The sequence below is a fragment of the Bufo gargarizans genome, chromosome 2 (assembly GCF_014858855.1).
Source record: "Bufo gargarizans isolate SCDJY-AF-19 chromosome 2, ASM1485885v1, whole genome shotgun sequence".
NCBI lineage: Eukaryota > Metazoa > Chordata > Amphibia > Anura > Bufonidae > Bufo > Bufo gargarizans.
The window spans coordinates 1,823,543-1,842,939 of NC_058081.1; the positions used below are offsets into that span (position 1 = coordinate 1,823,543).

Below are 19,397 nucleotides of genomic sequence, written 5' to 3' on the forward strand. Positions count from 1 at the left end.
GGTAACATGTCCACTTGCAGTAAGTGGTTGGTTGCTATGGTAACATGCCCACGTGCACTAAGTGGTTGGTTGCTATGGTAACATGTCCACTTGCAGTAAGTGGTTGGTTGCTATGGTAACATGTCCACGTGCAGTAAGTGGTTGGTTGCTATGGTAACATGCCCACGTGCACTAAGTGGTTGGTTGCTATGGGAAACTTCGCTGCAGATAAAATCTGCTTTCTGATTGGCTGCTGTGTAGAACACAAGTATTGGCGGTGACTGTTCCCCACAGGTTCCTTGTACTGGGTGCGCAGTGCAGTAATGGGAAAAGTCATCTAAGGACACAGCGCTCCTCACACACAGGCCGGTGACATACGGGTGGTCTATGGTCGCCCCCTGCTGCCCTCTAGTGGCCGCGCCGCGCACATCCTCTTACAGACTTCAGGAACACGTCTGCCACAGGTACGGCTCTGCGCATGCCCTTAGCAATTCACGCATGCGTACATGACGACTTTCTTTACGAGCATGCGCAGTTTCCTTTGTTGAGAGGACTACTTCGCACAAGCGCAGTTAATAGGAGCGCGAGTGAAGAAACGGCATGCTGGAGAAAAAACCGTCAGGTGAGGCCGGTACCGGCAGCGAGGGGGCCCCGAGGGCCCCGAGTAGTCTCTGCAGGCTCCCTCTACAGTGCACGAGCCGCCTGTGACGTAGAGCGCCGGGGTCAGAGGTCAGCGGCTTGTAGTAGTCACGTGGTCTCTGATGTATCTAAGCCGGTGGTGTGCGGTACTGCGGAAACCAGAGAGCACTACAACCCCCATCATGTTGTGTCCTATCTGTGTATCTAATCCTCTCCTGTGTGATACTGTCTGCTGAGCTGTGTATCTAATCCTATCCTGTGTGATACTGTCTGCTGTGCTGTGTATCTAATCCTGTCCTGTGTGATACTGCCTGCTGAGCTGTGTATCTAATCCTATCCTGTGTGATACTGACTGCTGAGCTGTGTATCTAATCCTATCCTGTGTGATACTGACTGCTGAGCTGTGTATCTAATCCTATCCTGTGTGATACTGACTGCTGAGCTGTGTATCTAATCCTGTCCTGTGTGATACTGCCTGCTGAGCTGTGTATCTAATCCTATCCTGTGTGATACTGACTGCTGAGCTGTGTATCTAATCCTCTCCTGTGTGATACTGTCTGCTGAGCTGTGTATCTAATCCTATCCTGTGTGATACTGTCTGCTGTGCTGTGTATCTAATCCTGTCCTGTGTGATACTGCCTGCTGAGCTGTGTATCTAATCCTATCCTGTGTGATACTGTCTGCTGAGCTGTGTATCTAATCCTATCCTGTGTGATACTGACTGCTGAGCTGTGTATCTAATCCTATCCTGTGTGATACTGTCTGCTGAGCTGTGTATCTAATCCTATCCTGTGTGATACTGTCTGCTGAGCTGTGTATCTAATCCTATCCTGTGTGATACTGTCTGCTGAGCTGTGTATCTAATCCTGTCCTGTGTGATACTGTATGCTGAGCTGTGTATCTAATCCTATCCTGTGTGATACTGACTGCTGAGCTGTGTATCTAATCCTATCCTGTGTGATACTGTCTGCTGAGCTGTGTATCTAATCCTATCCTGTGTGATACTGTCTGCTGAGCCGTGTATCTCATCCTATCCTGTGTGATACTGTCTGCTGAGCTGTGTATCTAATCCTATCCTGTGTGATACTGACTGCTGAGCTGTGTATCTAATCCTGCCGTGTGATACTGTCTGCTGAGCTGTGTATCTAATCCTATCCTGTGTGATACTGTCTGCTGAGCCGTGTATCTAATCCCCTCGTGTGATACTGTCTGCTGAGCTGTGTATCTAATCCTATCCTGTGTGATACTGTCTGCTGAGCTGTGTATCTAATCCTGTCCTGTGTGATACTGTCTGCTGAGCTGTGTATCTAATCCTATCCTGTGTGATACTGACTTGGGGCTGGAGCTGTGTATCTAATCCTATCCTGTGTGATACTGCTGAGCTGGTAATCCTATCCTGGTGTGATACTGCTGAGCTGTGTATCTAATCCTATCCTGTGTGATACTGTCTGCTGAGCTGTGTATCTAATCCTATCCTGTGTGATACTGTCTGCTGAGCTGTGTATCTAATCCTATCCTGTGTGATTACTGTCTGCTGAGCTGTGTATCTAATCCTATCCTGTGTGATACTGTCTGCTGAGCTGTGTATCTAATCCTATCCTGTGTGATACTGTCTGCTGAGCTGTGTATCTAATCCTATCCTGTGTGATACTGTCTGCTGAGCTGTGTATCTAATCCTATCCTGTGTGATACTGTCTGCTGAGCTGTGTATCTAATCCTATCCTGTGTGATACTGTCTGCTGAGCTGTGTATCTAATCCTATCCTGTGTGATACTGTCTGCTGAGCTGTGTATCTAATCCTATCCTGTGTGATACTGTCTGCTGAGCTGTGTATCTAATCCTATCCTGTGTGATACTGTCTGCTGAGCTGTGTATCTAATCCTATCCTGTGTGATACTGTCTGCTGAGCTGTGTATCTAATCCTATCCTGTGTGATACTGTCTGCTGAGCTGTGTATCTAATCCTATCCTGTGTGATACTGTCTGCTGAGCTGTGTATCTAATCCTATCCTGTGTGATACTGTCTGCTGAGCTGTGTATCTAATCCTATCCTGTGTGATACTGTCTGCTGAGCTGTGTATCTAATCCTATCCTGTGTGATACTGTCTGCTGAGCTGTGTATCTAATCCTATCCTGTGTGATACTGCCTGCTGAGCTGTGGATCTAATCCTATCCTGTGTGATACTGTCTGCTGAGCTGTGTATCTAATCCTATCCTGTGTGATACTGTCTGCTGAGCTGTGTATCTAATCCTATCCTGTGTGATACTGTCTGCTGAGCTGTGTATCTAATCCTATCCTGTGTGATACTGTCTGCTGAGCTGTGTATCTAATCCTATCCTGTGTGATACTGTCTGCTGAGCTGTGTATCTAATCCTATCCTGTGTGATACTGTCTGCTGAGCTGTGTATCTAATCCTATCCTGTGTGATACTGTCTGCTGAGCTGTGTATCTAATCCTCCTGTGTGATACTGTACTGCTGAGCTGTGTATCTAATCCTATCCTGTGTGATACTGTCTGCTGAGCTGTGTATCTAATCCTATCCTGTGTGATACTGTCTGCTGAGCTGTGTATCTAATCCTATCCTGTGTGATACTGTCTGCTGAGCTGTGTATCTAGTCCTATCCTGTGTGATACTGTCTGCTGAGCTGTGTATCTAATCCTATCCTGTGTGATACTGTCTGCTGAGCTGTGTATCTAATCCTATACTGTGTGATACTGTCTGCTGAGCTGTGTATCTAATCCTATCCTGTGTGATACTGTCTGCTGAGCTGTGTATCTAATCCTATCCTGTGTGATACTGTCTGCTGAGCTGTGTATCTAATCCTATCCTGTGTGATACTGTCTGCTGAGCTGTGTATCTAATCCTATCCTGTGTGATACTGTCTGCTGAGCTGTGTATCTAATCCTATCCTGTGTGATACTGTCTGCTGAGCGTGTATCTATACTCTCCTGTGTGATACTGTCTGCTGAGCTGTGTATCTAATCCTATCCTGTGTGATACTGTCTGCTGAGCTGTGTATCTAATCCTATCCTGTGTGATACTGTCTGCTGAGCTGTGTATCTAATCCTATCCTGTGTGATACTGTCTGCTGAGCTGTGTATCTAATCTTATCCTGTGTGATACTGTCTGCTGAGCTGTGTATCTAATCCTGTCCTGTGTGATACTGCCTGCTGATCTGTGTATCTAATCCTATCCTGTGTGATACTGTCTGCTGAGCTGTGTATCTAATCCTGTGATGTGTGGTACAGTCTGTGATGATGTCCCCTCCCCCGCGGTCCGTGTATCTAATCCTGTGATGTGTGGTACAGTCTGTGACGATGTCCTCCCCCCGCAGTCCGCTCTAATGACCCCTCCCAGCGCCGGGTCTTGGACTCGGCCACCCGGCAGCGGCGGCTGAATCGGCAGCTGGAGGCCTTGGAGAAGGACAACTTCCAGGACGACCCGCACGCCAACCTCCCGCAGCTCAAGCGCCTGCCGCAGTTCGATGACGACGCCGAGACGGGTGAGACTGAGGGAGAGCGCCGCTGCCCCCGGTGGTGGGAGAGCGGAATAACAAGTCTCAGCTGTCTACTGTTCTTACATTCAAAGGAAAGAAAAAGAAGAAAACGCGAGGAGATCACTTCAAGCTGAGATTCCGCAAGAACTTCCAGGCACTTCTGGAGGAGCAGGTGTGTGTGTGATGTGTATCACCCTGCAGGGGGCGGGCTCACAGCTCTCTTCTATCTGTATCACCCTGCAGGGGGAGGGGCAGGCTCATAGCTCTCTTCTGTCTGTATCACCCTGCAGGGGGCGGGCTCACAGCTCTCTTCTATCTGTATCACCCTGCAGGGGGAGGGGCAGGCTCATAGCTCTCTTCTGTCTGTATCACCCTGCAGGGGGTGGGCTCACAGCTCTCTTCTGTCTGTATCACCCTGCAGGAGGAGGGGCAGGCTCATAGCTCTCCTCTGTCTGTATCACCCTGCAGGAGGAGGGGCAGGCTCATAGCTCTCTTCTGTCTGTGTCACCCTGCAGGGGGAGGGGCAGGCTCATAGCTCTCTTCTGTCTGTGTCACCCTGCAGGGGGAGGGGCAGGCTCATAGCTCTCTTCTGTCTGTGTCACCCTGCAGGGGGAGGGGCAGGCTCATAGCTCTCTTCTGTCTGTGTCACCCTGCAGGGGGAGGGGCGGGCTCATAGCTCTCTTCTGTCTGTGTCACCCTGCAGGAGGAGGGGCGGGCTCATAGCTCTCTTCTGTCTGTGTCACCCTGCAGGGGGAGGGGCAGGCTCATAGCTCTCTTCTGTCTGTATTACCCTGCAGGGGGAGGGGCAGGCTCATAGCTCTCTTCTGTCTGTATCACCCTGCAGGAGGAGGGGCAGGCTCACAGCTCTCTTCTGTCTGTATCACCCTGCAGGAGGAGGGGCAGGCTCATAGCTCTCCTCTGTCTGTATCACCCTGCAGGGGGAGGGGCAGGCTCATAGCTCTCTTCTGTCTGTGTCACCCTGCAGGGGGAGGGGCAGGCTCATAGCTCTCTCCTGTCTGTGTCACCCTGCAGGAGGAGGGGCAGGCTCATAGCTCTCTCCTGTCTGTATCACCCTGCAGGGGGAGGGGCAGGCTCATAGCACTCTTCTGTCTGTATCACCCTGCAGGAGGAGGGGCAGGCTCATAGCTCTCTTCTGTCTGTGTCACCCTGCAGGGGGAGGGGCAGGCTCATAGCTCTCTCCTGTCTGTGTCACCCTGCAGGAGGAGGGGCAGGCTCATAGCTCTCTTCTGTCTGTATCACCCTGCAGGAGGAGGGGCAGGCTCATAGCTCTCTTCTGTCTGTATCACCCTGCAGGGGGAGGGGCAGGCTCATAGCTCTCTTCTGTCTGTATCACCCTGCAGGAGGAGGGGCAGGCTCATAGCTCTCTTCTGTCTGTATCACCCTGCAGGAGGAGGGGCAGGCTCATAGCTCTCTTCTGTCTGTATCACCCTGCAGGAGGAGGGGCGGGCTCATAGCTCTCTTCTGTCTGTATCACCCTGCAGGAGGAGGGGCGGGCTCATAGCTCTCTTCTGTCTGTATCACCCTGCAGGAGGAGGGGCAGGCTCATAGCTCTCTTCTGTCTGTATCACCCTGCAGGAGGAGGGGCAGGCTCATAGCTCTCTCCTGTCTGTATCACCCTGCAGGAGGAGGGGCAGGCTCATAGCTTTCTTCTGTCTGTATCACCCTGCAGGAGGAGGGGCAGGCTCATAGCTTTCTTCTGTCTGTATCACCCTGCAGGGGGAGGGGCAGGCTCATAGCTCTCTTCTGTCTATCACCCTGCAGGAGGAGGGGCAGGCTCATAGCTCTCTTCTGTCTGTATCACCCTGCAGGAGGAGGGGCAGGCTCATAGCTTTCTTCTGTCTGTATCACCCTGCAGGGGGAGGGGCAGGCTCATAGCTTTCTTCTGTCTGTATCACCCTGCAGGAGGAGGGGCAGGCTCACAGCTCTCTTCTGTCTGTATCACCCTGCAGGAGGAGGGGCGGGCTCATAGCTCTCTTCTGTCTGTATCACCCTGCAGGAGGAGGGGCAGGCTCACAGCTCTCTTCTGTCTGTATCACCCTGCAGGAGGAGGGGCAGGCTCATAGCTCTCTTCTGTCTGTATCACCCTGCAGGAGGAGGGACAGGCTCACAGCTCTCTTCTGTCTGTATCACCCTGCAGGAGGAGGGGCAGGCTCATAGCTCTCTTCTGTCTGTATCACCCTGTGGGAGGAGGGGCAGGCTCATAGCTCTCTTCTGTCTGTATCACCCTGCAGGAGGAGGGGCAGGCTCACACCTCCCTCCTGTCTGTATCACCCTGCAGGAGGAGGGGCAGGCTCATAGCTCTCCTCTGTCTGTATCACCCTGCAGGGGCCGGGGCAGGCTCATAGCTCTCCTCTGTCTGTATCACCCTGCAGGAGGAGGGGCGGGCTCATAGCTCTCTTCTGTCTGTATCACCCTGCAGGGGGCGGGGCCAGCCCCCACCTCTTTTCCAGACCTGATGATTTTTCTCCTCCCCCAGAACCTGAGCTCCAGTGAGGGCCCCAACTACCTGACGTGTTGTGCGCCGTCCTCTAACTTCCCTCAGCGCCACTTCTGCTCTGTGTGCGGCTTCCCCTCTAATTACTGCTGTGTGTCCTGCGGGGCGCGCTATTGCTGCATTAAGTGTCTGGGGACGCATCAGGAGACCAGGTGAGGAAGCCCCGCCCTCTTTTCTCCACCCACTTCCTCATGGACGCTTACATTAACCCTTCCTTGTCTGTTGTTTTCCAGGTGTCTGAAGTGGACGGTGTGACGCTCTGCGGACGTGTAATTACTGTAAATAGGAGAGGTTCTGCTGATTAAACATTTATTTCTTTTTTTTGTACTGTGCCGCCTGTCAGTGAATGGAATAGGGGCGCCGCTGATCACTCAGTCCCATCTGCTCTATTGAATGAAGCTTGTTTTAGAAAACTGCAGCTTTGTTTATCTTTTTCTTAAGGCTTGATTTTTGAAATTCCTCCTCATTGTTATCATCTCTGCTTGCTGTCGGTGAATACAGGCACTGTTCATTTTCCGAGGCTGAAGACCCTTCTGACCGTCTCCAAATGACTCGGGTGCTTGTACGTCGGAGCTTTCTTTTGCAGTGAGCCCTTCTGATCTTGACCAGGTTTTCGTTCTCTGACAGCAAGCAGAGCTATTACTGCACAAGGTATCGAGGCCTCTCGCCTCTGAACATTCACTTGGCTTAAGACAGAAGATTATAGTGGAGGAGGGGGATGCAGCTGCAGGATGATATGAGCTGTGCTAGTAGGGAGACATCTGATTGGCCCAGCACAGCTGTGACATCACACCAGGAGCCCGCCCACCCCGCGGACGGGGAGAGAGGGAATGTGCGTTTTCTTCCTAATACAGCGCCACCCCTGTCCACAGGTATGCATGGCATGCAAGAGTTAAAAATACATAGATGACTGCTCTCTTCCAGAAACAGCGCCACATCTGTTCTTAGGCCATTGCTGGTATTACAGCCTTTGTTTAACCCCCTCAGCCCCGCTAGCTGAAACACCCTTAATGACCAGGCCACTTTTTACACTTCTGCACTACACTACTGTCACCGTTTATCGCTCGGTCATGCAACTTACCACCCAAATGAGTTTTGCCTCCTTTTCTTCTCACTAATGGAGCTTTCATTTGGTGGTATTTCATTGCTGCTGACATTTTTACTTTTTTTGATATTACTCAAAATTGACCGAAATTTTTGCAAAAAAAATGACATTTTTCACTTTCAGTTGTAAAGTTTTGCCAAAAAAACGACATCCATATATAAATTTTTCTCAAAATTTATTGTTCTACATGTCTTTGATTAAAAAAAGTTTTGCGTAAAAAAAAAAATAGTGGTTTGGGTAAAAGTTATAGCGTTTACAAACTATGGTACAAAAATGTGAATTTCCGCTTTTTGAAGCAGCTCTGACTTTCTGAGCACCTGTCATGTTTCCTGAGGTTCTACAATGCCCAGACAGTAGAAACACCCCACAAATGACCCCATTTTGGAAAGTAGACACCCTAAGGTATTCGCTGATGGGCATAGTGAGTTCATAGAACTTTTTATTTTTTGTCACAAGTTAGCGGAAAATGATGATTTATTTTTTTATTTTTTTCCTTACAAAGTCTCATTTTCCGCTAAAAACTTCCATGAACTCAATATGCCCATCATAAAATACCTTGGGGTGTCTTCTTTCCAAAATGGGGTCACTTGTGGGGTAGTTATACTGCCCTGGCATTTTAGGGGCCCAGATGCGTGAGAAGAAGTTTGAAATCAAAACATGTAAAAAAATGACCGGTGAAATCCGAAAGGTGCTCTTTGGAATGTGTGCCCCTTTGCCCACCTAGGCTGCAAAAAAGTGTGACACATGTGGTATCGCCGTACTCAGGAGAAGTTGGGGAATGAGTTTTGGGGTGTCATTTTACATATACCCATGCTGGGTGAGAGAAATATCTCGGCAAAAGACAACTTTGCCCATTTTTTTTAATTTTTTTAATTTTTATTCAAAGTTGGCATTTGACCAAGGTATTTATCTCACCCAGCATGGGTATATGTAAAATGACACCCCAAAACTCATTCCCCAACTTCTCCTGAGTACGGCAATACCAGATGTGTGACACTTTTTTGCAGCCTAGATGCGCAAAGTGGCCCAAATTCCTTTTAGGAGGGCATTTTTAGACATTAGGATTCCAGACTTCTTCTCACGCTTTCGGGCCCCTAAAATGCCAGGGCAGTATTAATACCCCACATGTGGCCCCACTTTGGAAAGAAGACACCCCAAGGTATTCAATGAGGGGCATGGCGAGTTCACAGAAGATTTTTATTTTTATTTTTTTTGGGCATAAGTTAGCGGAAATATATTTTTTTGTATTTTCTCACAAAGTCTCCCTTTCCGCTAACTTGGGACAAAAAGTTAAATCTTTCATGGACTCAATATGCCCCTCACGGAATACCTTGGGGTGTCTTCTATCCGAAATGGGGTAATTTGTGGGGTGTTTATACTGCCCTGGCATTTTAGGGGCCCTAAAGCGTGTGAAGAAGTCTGGAATATAAATGTCAAAAAAAATTGGGATTCCGTGAGGGGTATGGTGAGTTCATGTGAGATTTTATTTTTTGACACAAGTTAGTGGAATATGAGACTTTGTAAGAAAAAACTAATAAAAAATAAATAAAAATCAATTTCCGAAAAACACATATGGACGTCTGAATGGAGCTTTACAGGGGGGTGATCAATGACAGGGGGGTGATTAGGGAGTCTATATGGGGTGATCACCCCCCTGTCATTGATCACCCCCCTGTAAAGCTCCATTCAGATGTCCATATGTGTTTTGAGGATCCACGGTTCCGCAAAACGCATACCCACGTCTGAATGGAGCCTTACAGGGGTGTGATCAGGGAGTCTATATGGGGTGATCAGGGGTTAATAAGTGACAGGGGGGGTGTAGTGTAGTGGTGCTTGGTGCTACTTTACTGAGCTACCTGTGTCCTCTGGTGGTCGATCCAAGCAAAAGGAACACCAGAGGACCAGGTAGCAGGTATATTAGACGCTGTTATCAACGCGCCTGTGTGCGCGCGTTCACAGGAAGTCTTGCGTCTCGCGAGATGAAGCGCCGATGCATCACTCTGCCTGGGACAACCGCCTCCGGACCGCGATCCTGCGTTAGGCGGTCTGGAGGCGGTTAAAGGTCCTCCGTCGGCAGATCTGTCCCTATGACACCGGCTGACCTGTTCATCTACCAAGCGCACATGGAAGACATCTGTGTTGGTCCCATCTTTATATTTGCCCGCATGGCTAAGAAAAATGATGTTTTCATATATGCAAATGAGCCTCTAGGAGCAACGGGGGCGTTGCCGTTACACTTAGAGGCTCTGCTCTCTCTGTTGACAGCACCAGGAAGTGTAGACGTCATCACCCCTGGTCCGGACTTCTCCTAAAGTCAAAGTGCAGGGGGCGTGTCTGCTGAGCTGAGCCTCTAGGTGTAATGGTAACGCCCCCATTGCTCCTAGAGGCTCATTTGCATATGTTAAACCATTTTTCTCAGCAATGCGGTCACATATGAACATGGATCCAACACAGATGTCTTCAGCTGCCAGGAGCACATGGAACTGTTCCGCTGGTGTCATAGGGACAGATCTGCTGACGGAGGACCTATAAATAAAGGCTGTAATACCAGCAATGGCCTACGAACAGATGTGGCGCTGTTTCTGGAAGAAAGTGGTCTTTTTTAATTTTTTTATTTTCGGACAACACCTTTAATTCGACGTATGAAAGGCCCTCAGTGCCTCCTAGTGATCAATGAGAATAAGGCTTTGGGTTAAACTTCATGATCTCTGGTGTGGCGGAGGGGGAGGGGAGCACTGTGACAACAGTCTGGCCAGTTTTAGAGAGAGCTTAGTGGTTGTCACTCTGAAAACAACAAGAAATTTGGGGTCATTTATCAAACTGGTGTAAAGTAGACCTGGCTTAGTTGCCCATAGGAACCAATCAGATTCCTCCTTTCATTTTGGACAGCTCCTTTGGAAAATGAAAGGTGGAATCTGATTGGTTGCTATAGGCAACTAAGCCAGGTCTACTTTACAGCAGTTTGATAAATTACCCCAATTGAGTTAATTTTGGACCAGTTTGCGTTAGAAGAAAATAATGGTCTTCTTGAGGAGCTTTTACTCAGTAGGGTCACCCCCTAGATGACCATGGACCAGTGTGCAGTTATGTTTTCAGTCTTACTTGTTCCCTTGTTCAAGTTGCTTAGGTATCTACTGTCAAGGTGTCAGGTTCTGGAATGAATCGACCATTCTGGTGGCCTCTTCCTCATTTGGTTGCTTTCATTTTTGGGACAAACCTCTAGGACCAACGTGCTCAGAACCTGTCATGGTTGATTTTTGCATGGCCTTTGTAAACACCTGTTTCACCTCTTGGTTCCTTAAGCTGTATATAAGAGGGTTCAGCATCGGTATCATGACCGAGTAGAAGACAGAAACCACCTTGTCTCGTTTCCCAAAGCCTGTGTTAGGAGGACGTAGGTAGATGAAAAAGACCGTCCCATAGAAGATGGAGATGCACGTGAGATGGGAGGAACACGTACTAAAGGCCTTCCTCCTGCCCTCAGTAGACTTCATCCTCAAAATGGCGGAGATGATAAGAGTGTATGAGACCAAGATTGTCACCATAGAGCCAACTCCACATGAACAGGTGAAGAAGACGGTTGCCATGTCGCATAGATGAGTGCTAGAGCAGGACAGTTTGCGCAGTGGAGGAATGTCGCAGTAGAAATGATCCAGAAGGTTCGGCCCACAGAATTGGAGGTGGAAGATGCAACTAGTTTGCATTGTGGACTGCAAGAAGCCAGTGGATGAGGCAAGGAGGACCAGAGCCAGACACTTAGTTCTGGTCATTATAGAGACATAATGGAGAGGATGACAGATGGCAACATAACGGTCGTACGACATACTGGAGAGCAGGAGAGCTTCAGTGACTGCCAAGGCGGCAAAAAAGAAGAGCTGCAGGGCACAGCCTGTGAATGATATAGATTTCACATTGGAAAACAGGTCGAAAAGCATCTTGGGAGTCACCACTGAGGAGTAGCAGAGGTCCACCATGGAGAGATAGGACAAGAAGTAGTACATGGGACCATGAAGGCTGGTGCTGCCATGCACAATAGCTACCATGCCAATGTTACCCACTACGGTCACTGTGTAGACCACTAAGAAAAGCACGAAGAGGAACGGGATGAGTTTCTCATTATCTGTTAGTCCTGAAAAAAGGAATACTGTCACTTTAGTCTGGTTGGTGACTTCCATTGTACTTTGTAATGATGGAAATGATATATCGGACATCTTTATGAAAGACTAAGCTGTCCATGTGTGGTTGACTCTTAGCTCTTTGGATGACGGGTGGGTGACTCTTGGCTCTGGAGGTGATGGGTCAGGAGCCTTAGCTCTGCAGGTGATGGGTCGGGTGACTCTTGGCTATGATGGTGATGGGTCGGGTGACTCTTGGCTCTGATGGTGATGGGTTGGGTGACTCTTGGCTCTGCAGGTGATGGGTCGGGTCACTCTTGGCTCTGATGGTGATGGGTCGGGTGACTCTTGGCTCTGCAGGTGATGGGTCGGGTGACTTTCGGCTCTGCAGGTGATGGGTCGGGTGACTTTCGGCTCTGCAGGTGATGGGTCGGGTGACTCTCGGCTCTGTGGATGACAGATTGCATGTGAAGGATAAGGTCACTTTAAGCTCTGTGGGTGACTGGTCGGCTAAATCTTGGCTCTGTTGCTGACTCTATGCTGTGTGGAAAAAACAAGATGAATAGCAGTCCAGGGAATACCCAAAAAGTTCAGGTCTGTACATCCAAGTGGACTTGGTCCAACTCTCTCATCCAGCCAGAAATCCACAATAGAAGAAGTGGAGGCACACCTCAATAATTGCAAATCTGAAACCTTTAATCCAGTGATGTGAGATTTTGACTAAACCACTTCTTTTGGTTTAATCTAAATGTCACAACATTGGGCTCAAGTTATCAGCTTTTGATTTGCAATCACTGTGGTGCGCCTCTACCTCTTCTATTGTGGATTTGTGGCTGGATGGGCGAGTTGGAACACCTGGAAGCTTTTTGTGCTCTGTGAGTGAAGGGTTAAGTGACACTCTTAGCATAAGTGGTGAGGAGTCGGGTGACTCTTGGCTCTGTGGCTGACGAGCCGTTTGACACACTTAGCTCTAGTGGTGAGTCAGGTGACTTAACTGTCTAGATGATGGGTCAGTTGAAACTCTGTGTGTGACAGGTTTGGTGACACGCTTAGCTCTACTGGTGAGGAGTCTGGTGACTTAGCTCTGTGGGTGACGGGACAGTTGACATTCTTATGTGTGTGGGTGACGGGTTGGATGGAGATCTAGGCTGTTGTAATGATGAGTCGAGTGACTCTTAGCTCTGTGGGAGACAGGTTGGGTGACACTTAGTTTTATTGGTGAGGAGTTGGGTGACCTAGCTGTGTGGGTGATGGATCGGTTGACACTTAGCACTGTGGGTGACGGGTGGTTTGACTCTCCCAGCTCTAGTGAGTTGTTGGGTCCTTTAGTTCTGTGGGTGACAGGTTGGTTGACACGCTTTAACAGTCCTAGCTCTAGTGGTGAGAAGTTGGTTAACTCTTAGCTCTGTGGGTGGCAGGTCTGCTGACACTCTAGGATCTGTGGATGATGAGTCAGGTGACAGCTCTATGGATGGCATTCTTAGCTCTAGTGGTGAGGAATCAGATGACTCTTAGCTCTATGGGTGACAAGTTGTTTGCCACTAGTGGTGAGGAGTCGGGTAACAGTTGCGTTGACATTCTTAGCTCTGTGGGTGATGGTGGTAAGAAGTTGAGTGACTTGGATCTGTGGGTGACGGGTCAGTGGACACTCTCTTAGCTCTGTGGGTGACAGGATGGGTGACACTTAGCTCTAGTGGTGAGGATTTGGGTACCTCTTAGCTCTATGGGTGCTGGAGTTGAGTGACTTAGCTCTGTGGGTGACAGGTTGGGTGACACAGCTTTATTGGTGAAGAGTTGAGTGAATTTTAGGTTTGGATGATGGGTCGGACAACACTCTTAGCTCTGTAAATGACGCATTGGGTGACACTCTTAGCTCTAGTGGTAAGGAGTTGGGTTACTCTTATCTCAGTGGGTGACAGTTCGGGTGACACTTTTAGCTTTGGGGTGATGAGTAGGGTCACTTAGCTCTGTGGGTGATGGTTGTTTGACACTGTTAGCTCTGTGGGTGATGGGTTGGGTGACCCTCTAGGCCAGGGGTAGGCAATCTCTGGCACTCCAGCTGTTATAAAACTACAACTACCAGCATGGGATACTCTTAGCCCTGTGAGTGACTGGTCAGCAGTGTAGATGGCAGGCGGATCCTCTCTCAATCGCATGGATGATGGGTTGGGTACTCTGAACTGCATGGGGATCATTTGGAGGGCACTTACCTGCGTGGAGTGGAGTCATAGCAGGCTCATCACCTGTTATTACTGTAAGTCCTGGGAGTCTTTATAGCGGTTGTGGCTCCCAATGGGATCACTCTGCTCTGTATCTCATTAATTATTATGAATTATAAAGGAGCCAATTATCTAGGATGCTAGGTGATGTTTTTGTTTAGTAATTATTTTTAAAAGATTAGGGCATACAGTAATGTGATTAAATATGTGCCCCTCCCCCATGTAAAGCTTCTTATTTTTTCCCCCCAGTATTTAAAATGAGAGAAGATGGACTTTACTTTCATTTATCACATAAGGAAACATCTGCTAGGTTTTTCTGTGGACAAAATAAAAGCCTGTGCACAGTGGTGTTCTCTTCTTGGCATCTCTCATACAGAGGTCGTGTCAGGACTCTCTCATGGTCACCAGCACTGGGACTGCAGGAGTGTTGGGAGCTTACCGCTGTTAACAAACAGATGTGAATCCGAGGTGTCTACTGACTAGCTTTGACTTAGGGCTACTCCTAAATGCATTAAGTGCCCCTCCGGTTTTCACCCTTTACCTCTTGTATAGGGATCTGGACTCTGCTTCAGGGAAACCACCAGGCTGCTACCTCTTGTAGTAATCTCTGTTAAGTGACTTCTCACCCACAGGGGTCAATAGTCAGTGGTGCAAATCATTGAGGGCTCAGACAAAACCATAGTTGGATACCAGCAGGGGTCAGGGCAGGCCGAGTATGTGCAATCCAAAGTCAGTCTGAGGGTCAGGCAATAAACTGACTCATCCGGAGTCTGGCATAAGTCGGTTCATGAGGAAGTGAAACTGGATATGAAGAGCACCTTTACAGGAACCCTATTGCTCAGGCAACTTCCCACAGGAAAAGCTCCTTAAAGGGGTTATCTGGGAAAAGATCACATCGGCAGAGCTCCAACCCCTGGCATCCCCACCGGTAAGCTGTTGGAATAGCTTGGGTACTCTGTGAGTGCCTCGGCCCCTTCCTAGGTCAGTGATGTCACCGTACATCGGTCACATGGCCTAGTTGCCATGCTCATGTCAATGGGCAGAACTGCAATACCAAGCACAAACACTATACATTGTTTGGTCTTATGCTTGTAAAGCTGCCAGGAGCTGCAGCGTTCGCCAGAGCTTCGATGAGCGCACCCGTTGAACGGTGGTGTGACGGAACTTAGACCCTTGCTGATGTGATATTTATAACTTATCCTGAGGACAGAGAGGGGAGACCCTATAAATGCTCCAGTGGCTGTGCCCACCTGGTGAGGCGACACAGTGGTGGGCATGAAATGCTGGTATAACACCTGTGAAGTTTTGGTGGTGGTCTTCTGGATGTGACCTTTCTCTCATGGTCTCCTCTGCCACTCTGAACACAGCTTACAGGTCTGGGATGAAGTTCTGGCTTCTTTGAGACGTCTTTTAAACATCTGTTGTTTTCTGGCTAGACAGTGAAGGGCTTCTTGCACTACAAATCCAGATGTTGTGTGTGTCCTCTCTCATGGTCATTTCCTGCCCTGTGAATTCGGTAGTGGTGGGAGCTTCCTGTAAACACACAATGAAGTTCTGGCAGATGGTGTAAACCCAGCTGAACTTGCTTAGGACAGCCCAGTTTGAAATCTTCTCCACTAGTAGTTGAACTTCAGGATACTGGAGAGATTGATGAAAATTGTTTGGTGTCTTTATAAATCTTTCTCCAGACTGATCAGCATCTGGAAACTTCTGTGTGAGGCTTTTGTGGCTCCTGGGTAATAAAAATAAATAAAAATAGGGGCCTTCCGAGTAAACATTAGAACACGTTTCCTTCCTCTGGACTGAGAGACCATCAAAGAGACACCTCTAGGAAAAAAGACTTGAAAGACTGAATCCGTTATTTATGAAGACATTGGGTAGTATCTTTGGTGAGATGCTTCTCTTGCAACCATATTAGATGAGGGTTATTAATAAGGGAGAATATTATCACTAGTATACAAGGTCAGCCAAGAGAATCAACTTGGACTATAATTGCAACTGACCAAGTTAAGGGTTAGCCATCCCCTTTCCCTAACAGGAGGAATATATGGGAAAGAACAGCAGCGCTTATCTTATAATGTTGTAGATTCTTCTTCTGAGCTGTTTGTGCTCCAATTTCCTTTTATACATCTGTGTGTATATATATATATATATGAAAATTTACATGCATATGAAAATATGTAAACAAATGTGATTGGTGCAGAAGTGACAAGAAGTGCAGGGGAGACTGACTGCAAGGAAAATAATGAGAATCACAGGGGAGGTAATGCAGCAGTGATGAGAAGTGCAGGGGAGACATTGAGTTCAAGAAACGTGAAGTGCAGGGGAGACAATGAGTGTACTGCAGCTGTGATGAAAAGGGCCGAAGACTCATGCCCCGAGTAAAGGGGCCGAAGGCTCGTGTCCCCGAGTAAAGGGGTCGAAGGCTCGTGTCCCCGAGTAAAGGGGTCGAAGGCTCGTGTCCCCGAGTAAAGGGGTCGAAGGCTCGTGTCCCCGAGTAAAGGGGTCGAAGGCTCGTGTCCCCGAGTAAAGGGGTCGAAGGCTCGTGTCCCCGAGTAAAGGGGTCGAAGGCTCGTGTCCCCGAGTAAAGGGGTCGAAGGCTCGTGTCCCCGAGTAAAGGGGTCGAAGGCTCGTGTCCCCGAGTAAAGGGGTCGAAGGCTCGTGTCCCCGAGTAAAGGGGTCGAAGGCTCGTGTCCCCGAGTAAAGGGGTCGAAGGCTCGTGTCCCCGAGTAAAGGGGTCGAAGGCTCGTGTCTCCCGGGTAAAGGGGCCGAAGGCTCGTGTCCCCGGGTAAAGGGGCCGAAGGCTCGTGTCCCCGGGTAAAGGGGCCGAAGGCTCGTGTCCCCGGGTAAAGGGGCCGAAGGCTCGTGTCCCCGGGTAAAGGGGCCGAAGGCTCGTGTCCCCGGGTAAAGGGGCCGAAGGCTCGTGTCCCCGGGTAAAGGGGCCGAAGGCTCGTGTCCCCGGGTAAAGGGGCCGAAGGCTCGTGTCCCCGGGTAAAGGGGCCGAAGGCTCGTGTCCCCGAGTAAAGGGGCCGAAGGCTCGTGTCCACGAGTAAAGGGGCCGAAGGCTCGTGTCCACGAGTAAAGGGGCCGAAGGCTCGTGTCTGTGTGAGATTTTATTTTTTCCTTTTCAATAAGTTAGTGAAGATTTTTACTATTCTGTTCCCACCTTCTCATTATAGGGGAACTGACCGCACAAGAAGAAAGAGAATAAAATTTGAGAGGCTGAAGACTTTCCGATGCGCTGTATTAGCCAAGTACCTCATTCATTTATATTGTGGATATAGCATTAGTTCATATATTCAGTTTGCAGGGGAGACTGAGTGCACATGAGGCTTGATGAAACGTACAGGGGAGGCAGTGAGTGCACGAGAGGGTAGCCGGCTGATCTTTCTGCCTAGGGTTGACACGGATGCCGCTGATCTCTGCCACTCATTATGTTCATGATTCTCCTCCAGTCTACAAGCTCTCCACAACACGTCACCACCACACATCTCAAGTCTAATCTCAGTTTATCAACCCACTCATAAGCTACATACATTGACCTATGGCTTATTCTCCTGTGCTGTAGCCATCCTGTAGAAGCCTAACCGTTGGATGTTCTCCTAACTTTCCCAGTTTTAAGCACGTCTTCATGTCTTATATTTTTTTTGTCCTCTGTCACCTAATCATAAATGTTGAGTCCACCCGGTGAAGGGAGAACCTGTCTGTACAATGGTTAGGTAGATAGTACGTGTCACATCCGCATGATGCCAGGACCGAGGATTTCCAGCATCGCACTGCCTCTGATGGCTTGTTTTACTGGTGCCATCTCTTCCACACGTAACATGACTCATTAGACCAGGCCATGTTCTTTCATGGCTCCATCATCTCGTTCTAATGATCACGTGTCCACTGTAGACACTTGGCGGTGTACAGGGATCATATGCAGCCCCTTACACAGCAAGCAGCGATGTTCTGTGTGTAATGTAAAGGAATCCTAGTGGACCAAGGTTTCTTCAATCGATATTCTTAGTATTTATTCCATAAATGGGTATAATTCTCACCTTTATAGTGATTACGTCAGACGCCCAGGTAAGGCAGCCGTGGCCACTTGTCAATCACAAATAGTAGGCGTGTACCTCAGCCTACATAGCACATAATAGAAATGCAAATCTATCAAAAGAGACTTATATATGATAATATACTTCATGATAGAATATTTAACTTGGCAAATACTAACAAATAATGAAATAATGAAAGCTAAATAACGATACCACAAAAATCACAAGTGTCATCTCGATTGCGCCGTCTGAAAGGGAAATGAATAATCATTAATTGCTGCTGACAAATGAGAGCAGTATGGGGACGAACAATATTATTACTGAATCATTTGTCCGCATACTCTCGATGGTTGCTTAAAGGGAGTCTGTCACCTCCAAAATCCATTTCAAAGTAACTAAAGAGAACCACCGCAAACAATGCTTCTGCTCATCGCAGTTATCACCCTCATTGTCCTACCCTTCCTGAAATGCCCCCAAGCCTCTGTGTCCAGCAAAGAAGTATTTATCTCTCCATCGATCTTCTTCCCCATCCATCTGGCCTCCTCCTCAGAAGTTTTCCTTACCCGGAAAGCCTTCCTCTCCAAACACACACGGCCACCTCATGCCCTCCTTACTCCCACTTACTAACACTCTCTCTGCTTCTCTTTATTGCTGGCGATATATCTCCATATCCTGGCCCTCCTCAGCAAATCCCCACAATCTTTTGTATGATTTATGTTTGTTTTGCTGAGGTGCCAAATAAAGAGATGTTTGGACCTTAAACTTGGTGTCTGGCGAGGATACTTGTGTGAATGACCTCCCCGGAGAAGAGGTAACCCCCCACAACAGTCATGAGAAAAACAAAGTCCACCCTCTTTGAATTCTATGGTCTTACATTTCAGGAAACACAGTTTTACAAACTCATGACAGAGCATGGCAGCACAGCTTAAATTAGCAAAATTGCATCTGAACAAACCACAAAGCTTCTGAAAGAATGTTCTCTGGACAGATGAGAGCAAAGTGGAGATGTCTGGCCATAATGCACAGCGCCGTCTGTGCTATAATATACAGGGTTTAGTTTTCACCAAACACCTTATGTAGCTGTCTAGCACAGGGGTGGAGGGGGATGATTTGGGCTTGTTTTGCAGCTCCAGGACCTGGACACCTTGCAGTCATTGAGTCGACCTTGAACTCCTTCGTATACCAAAGTCAAATTTGACTGATGAAGCCCTACAGAAAATGATTGCTTCATGATATTGCTGTTAAAGTTGGCTCTACAAGCTGTGGATTTATGAGGGGAGCTTATATA

The 19,397-nt window shown here is 48.4% G+C and overlaps 3 protein-coding genes across 3 annotated transcripts in view; 1 reads left to right on the plus strand and 2 right to left on the minus strand.

Annotated features, from left to right (window-relative positions):
* The first annotated feature begins 500 nt into the window (after positions 1 to 500).
* On the plus strand, positions 501 to 7,717 carry ZNHIT1 (zinc finger HIT-type containing 1). The gene is made up of 5 exons (XM_044282715.1): positions 501 to 601; positions 3,954 to 4,121; positions 4,208 to 4,287; positions 6,613 to 6,782; positions 6,864 to 7,717. The coding sequence occupies exons 1-5, from the start codon at positions 580 to 582 to the stop codon at positions 6,883 to 6,885; spliced, it is 462 nt and encodes a 153-aa protein (XP_044138650.1). The 5' UTR covers positions 501 to 579; the 3' UTR covers positions 6,886 to 7,717.
* A 3,218-nt stretch (positions 7,718 to 10,935) lies between these two features.
* On the minus strand, positions 10,936 to 11,910 carry LOC122929161 (olfactory receptor 1009-like). Its single transcript, XM_044282670.1, has one exon. The coding sequence runs from the start codon at positions 11,908 to 11,910 to the stop codon at positions 10,936 to 10,938; it is 975 nt and encodes a 324-aa protein (XP_044138605.1).
* Positions 11,911 to 12,043: 133 nt separating this feature from the next.
* The window catches only part of LOC122929163 (olfactory receptor 5B12-like), a 43,278-nt gene continuing 35,924 nt past the window's right edge, over positions 12,044 to 19,397 (minus strand). Inside the window, exon 3 of the mRNA XM_044282671.1 lies at positions 12,044 to 12,385. Within this exon, the coding sequence (XP_044138606.1) occupies positions 12,044 to 12,385 (342 nt within the window). The remainder of the gene's footprint in view (positions 12,386 to 19,397) is intronic.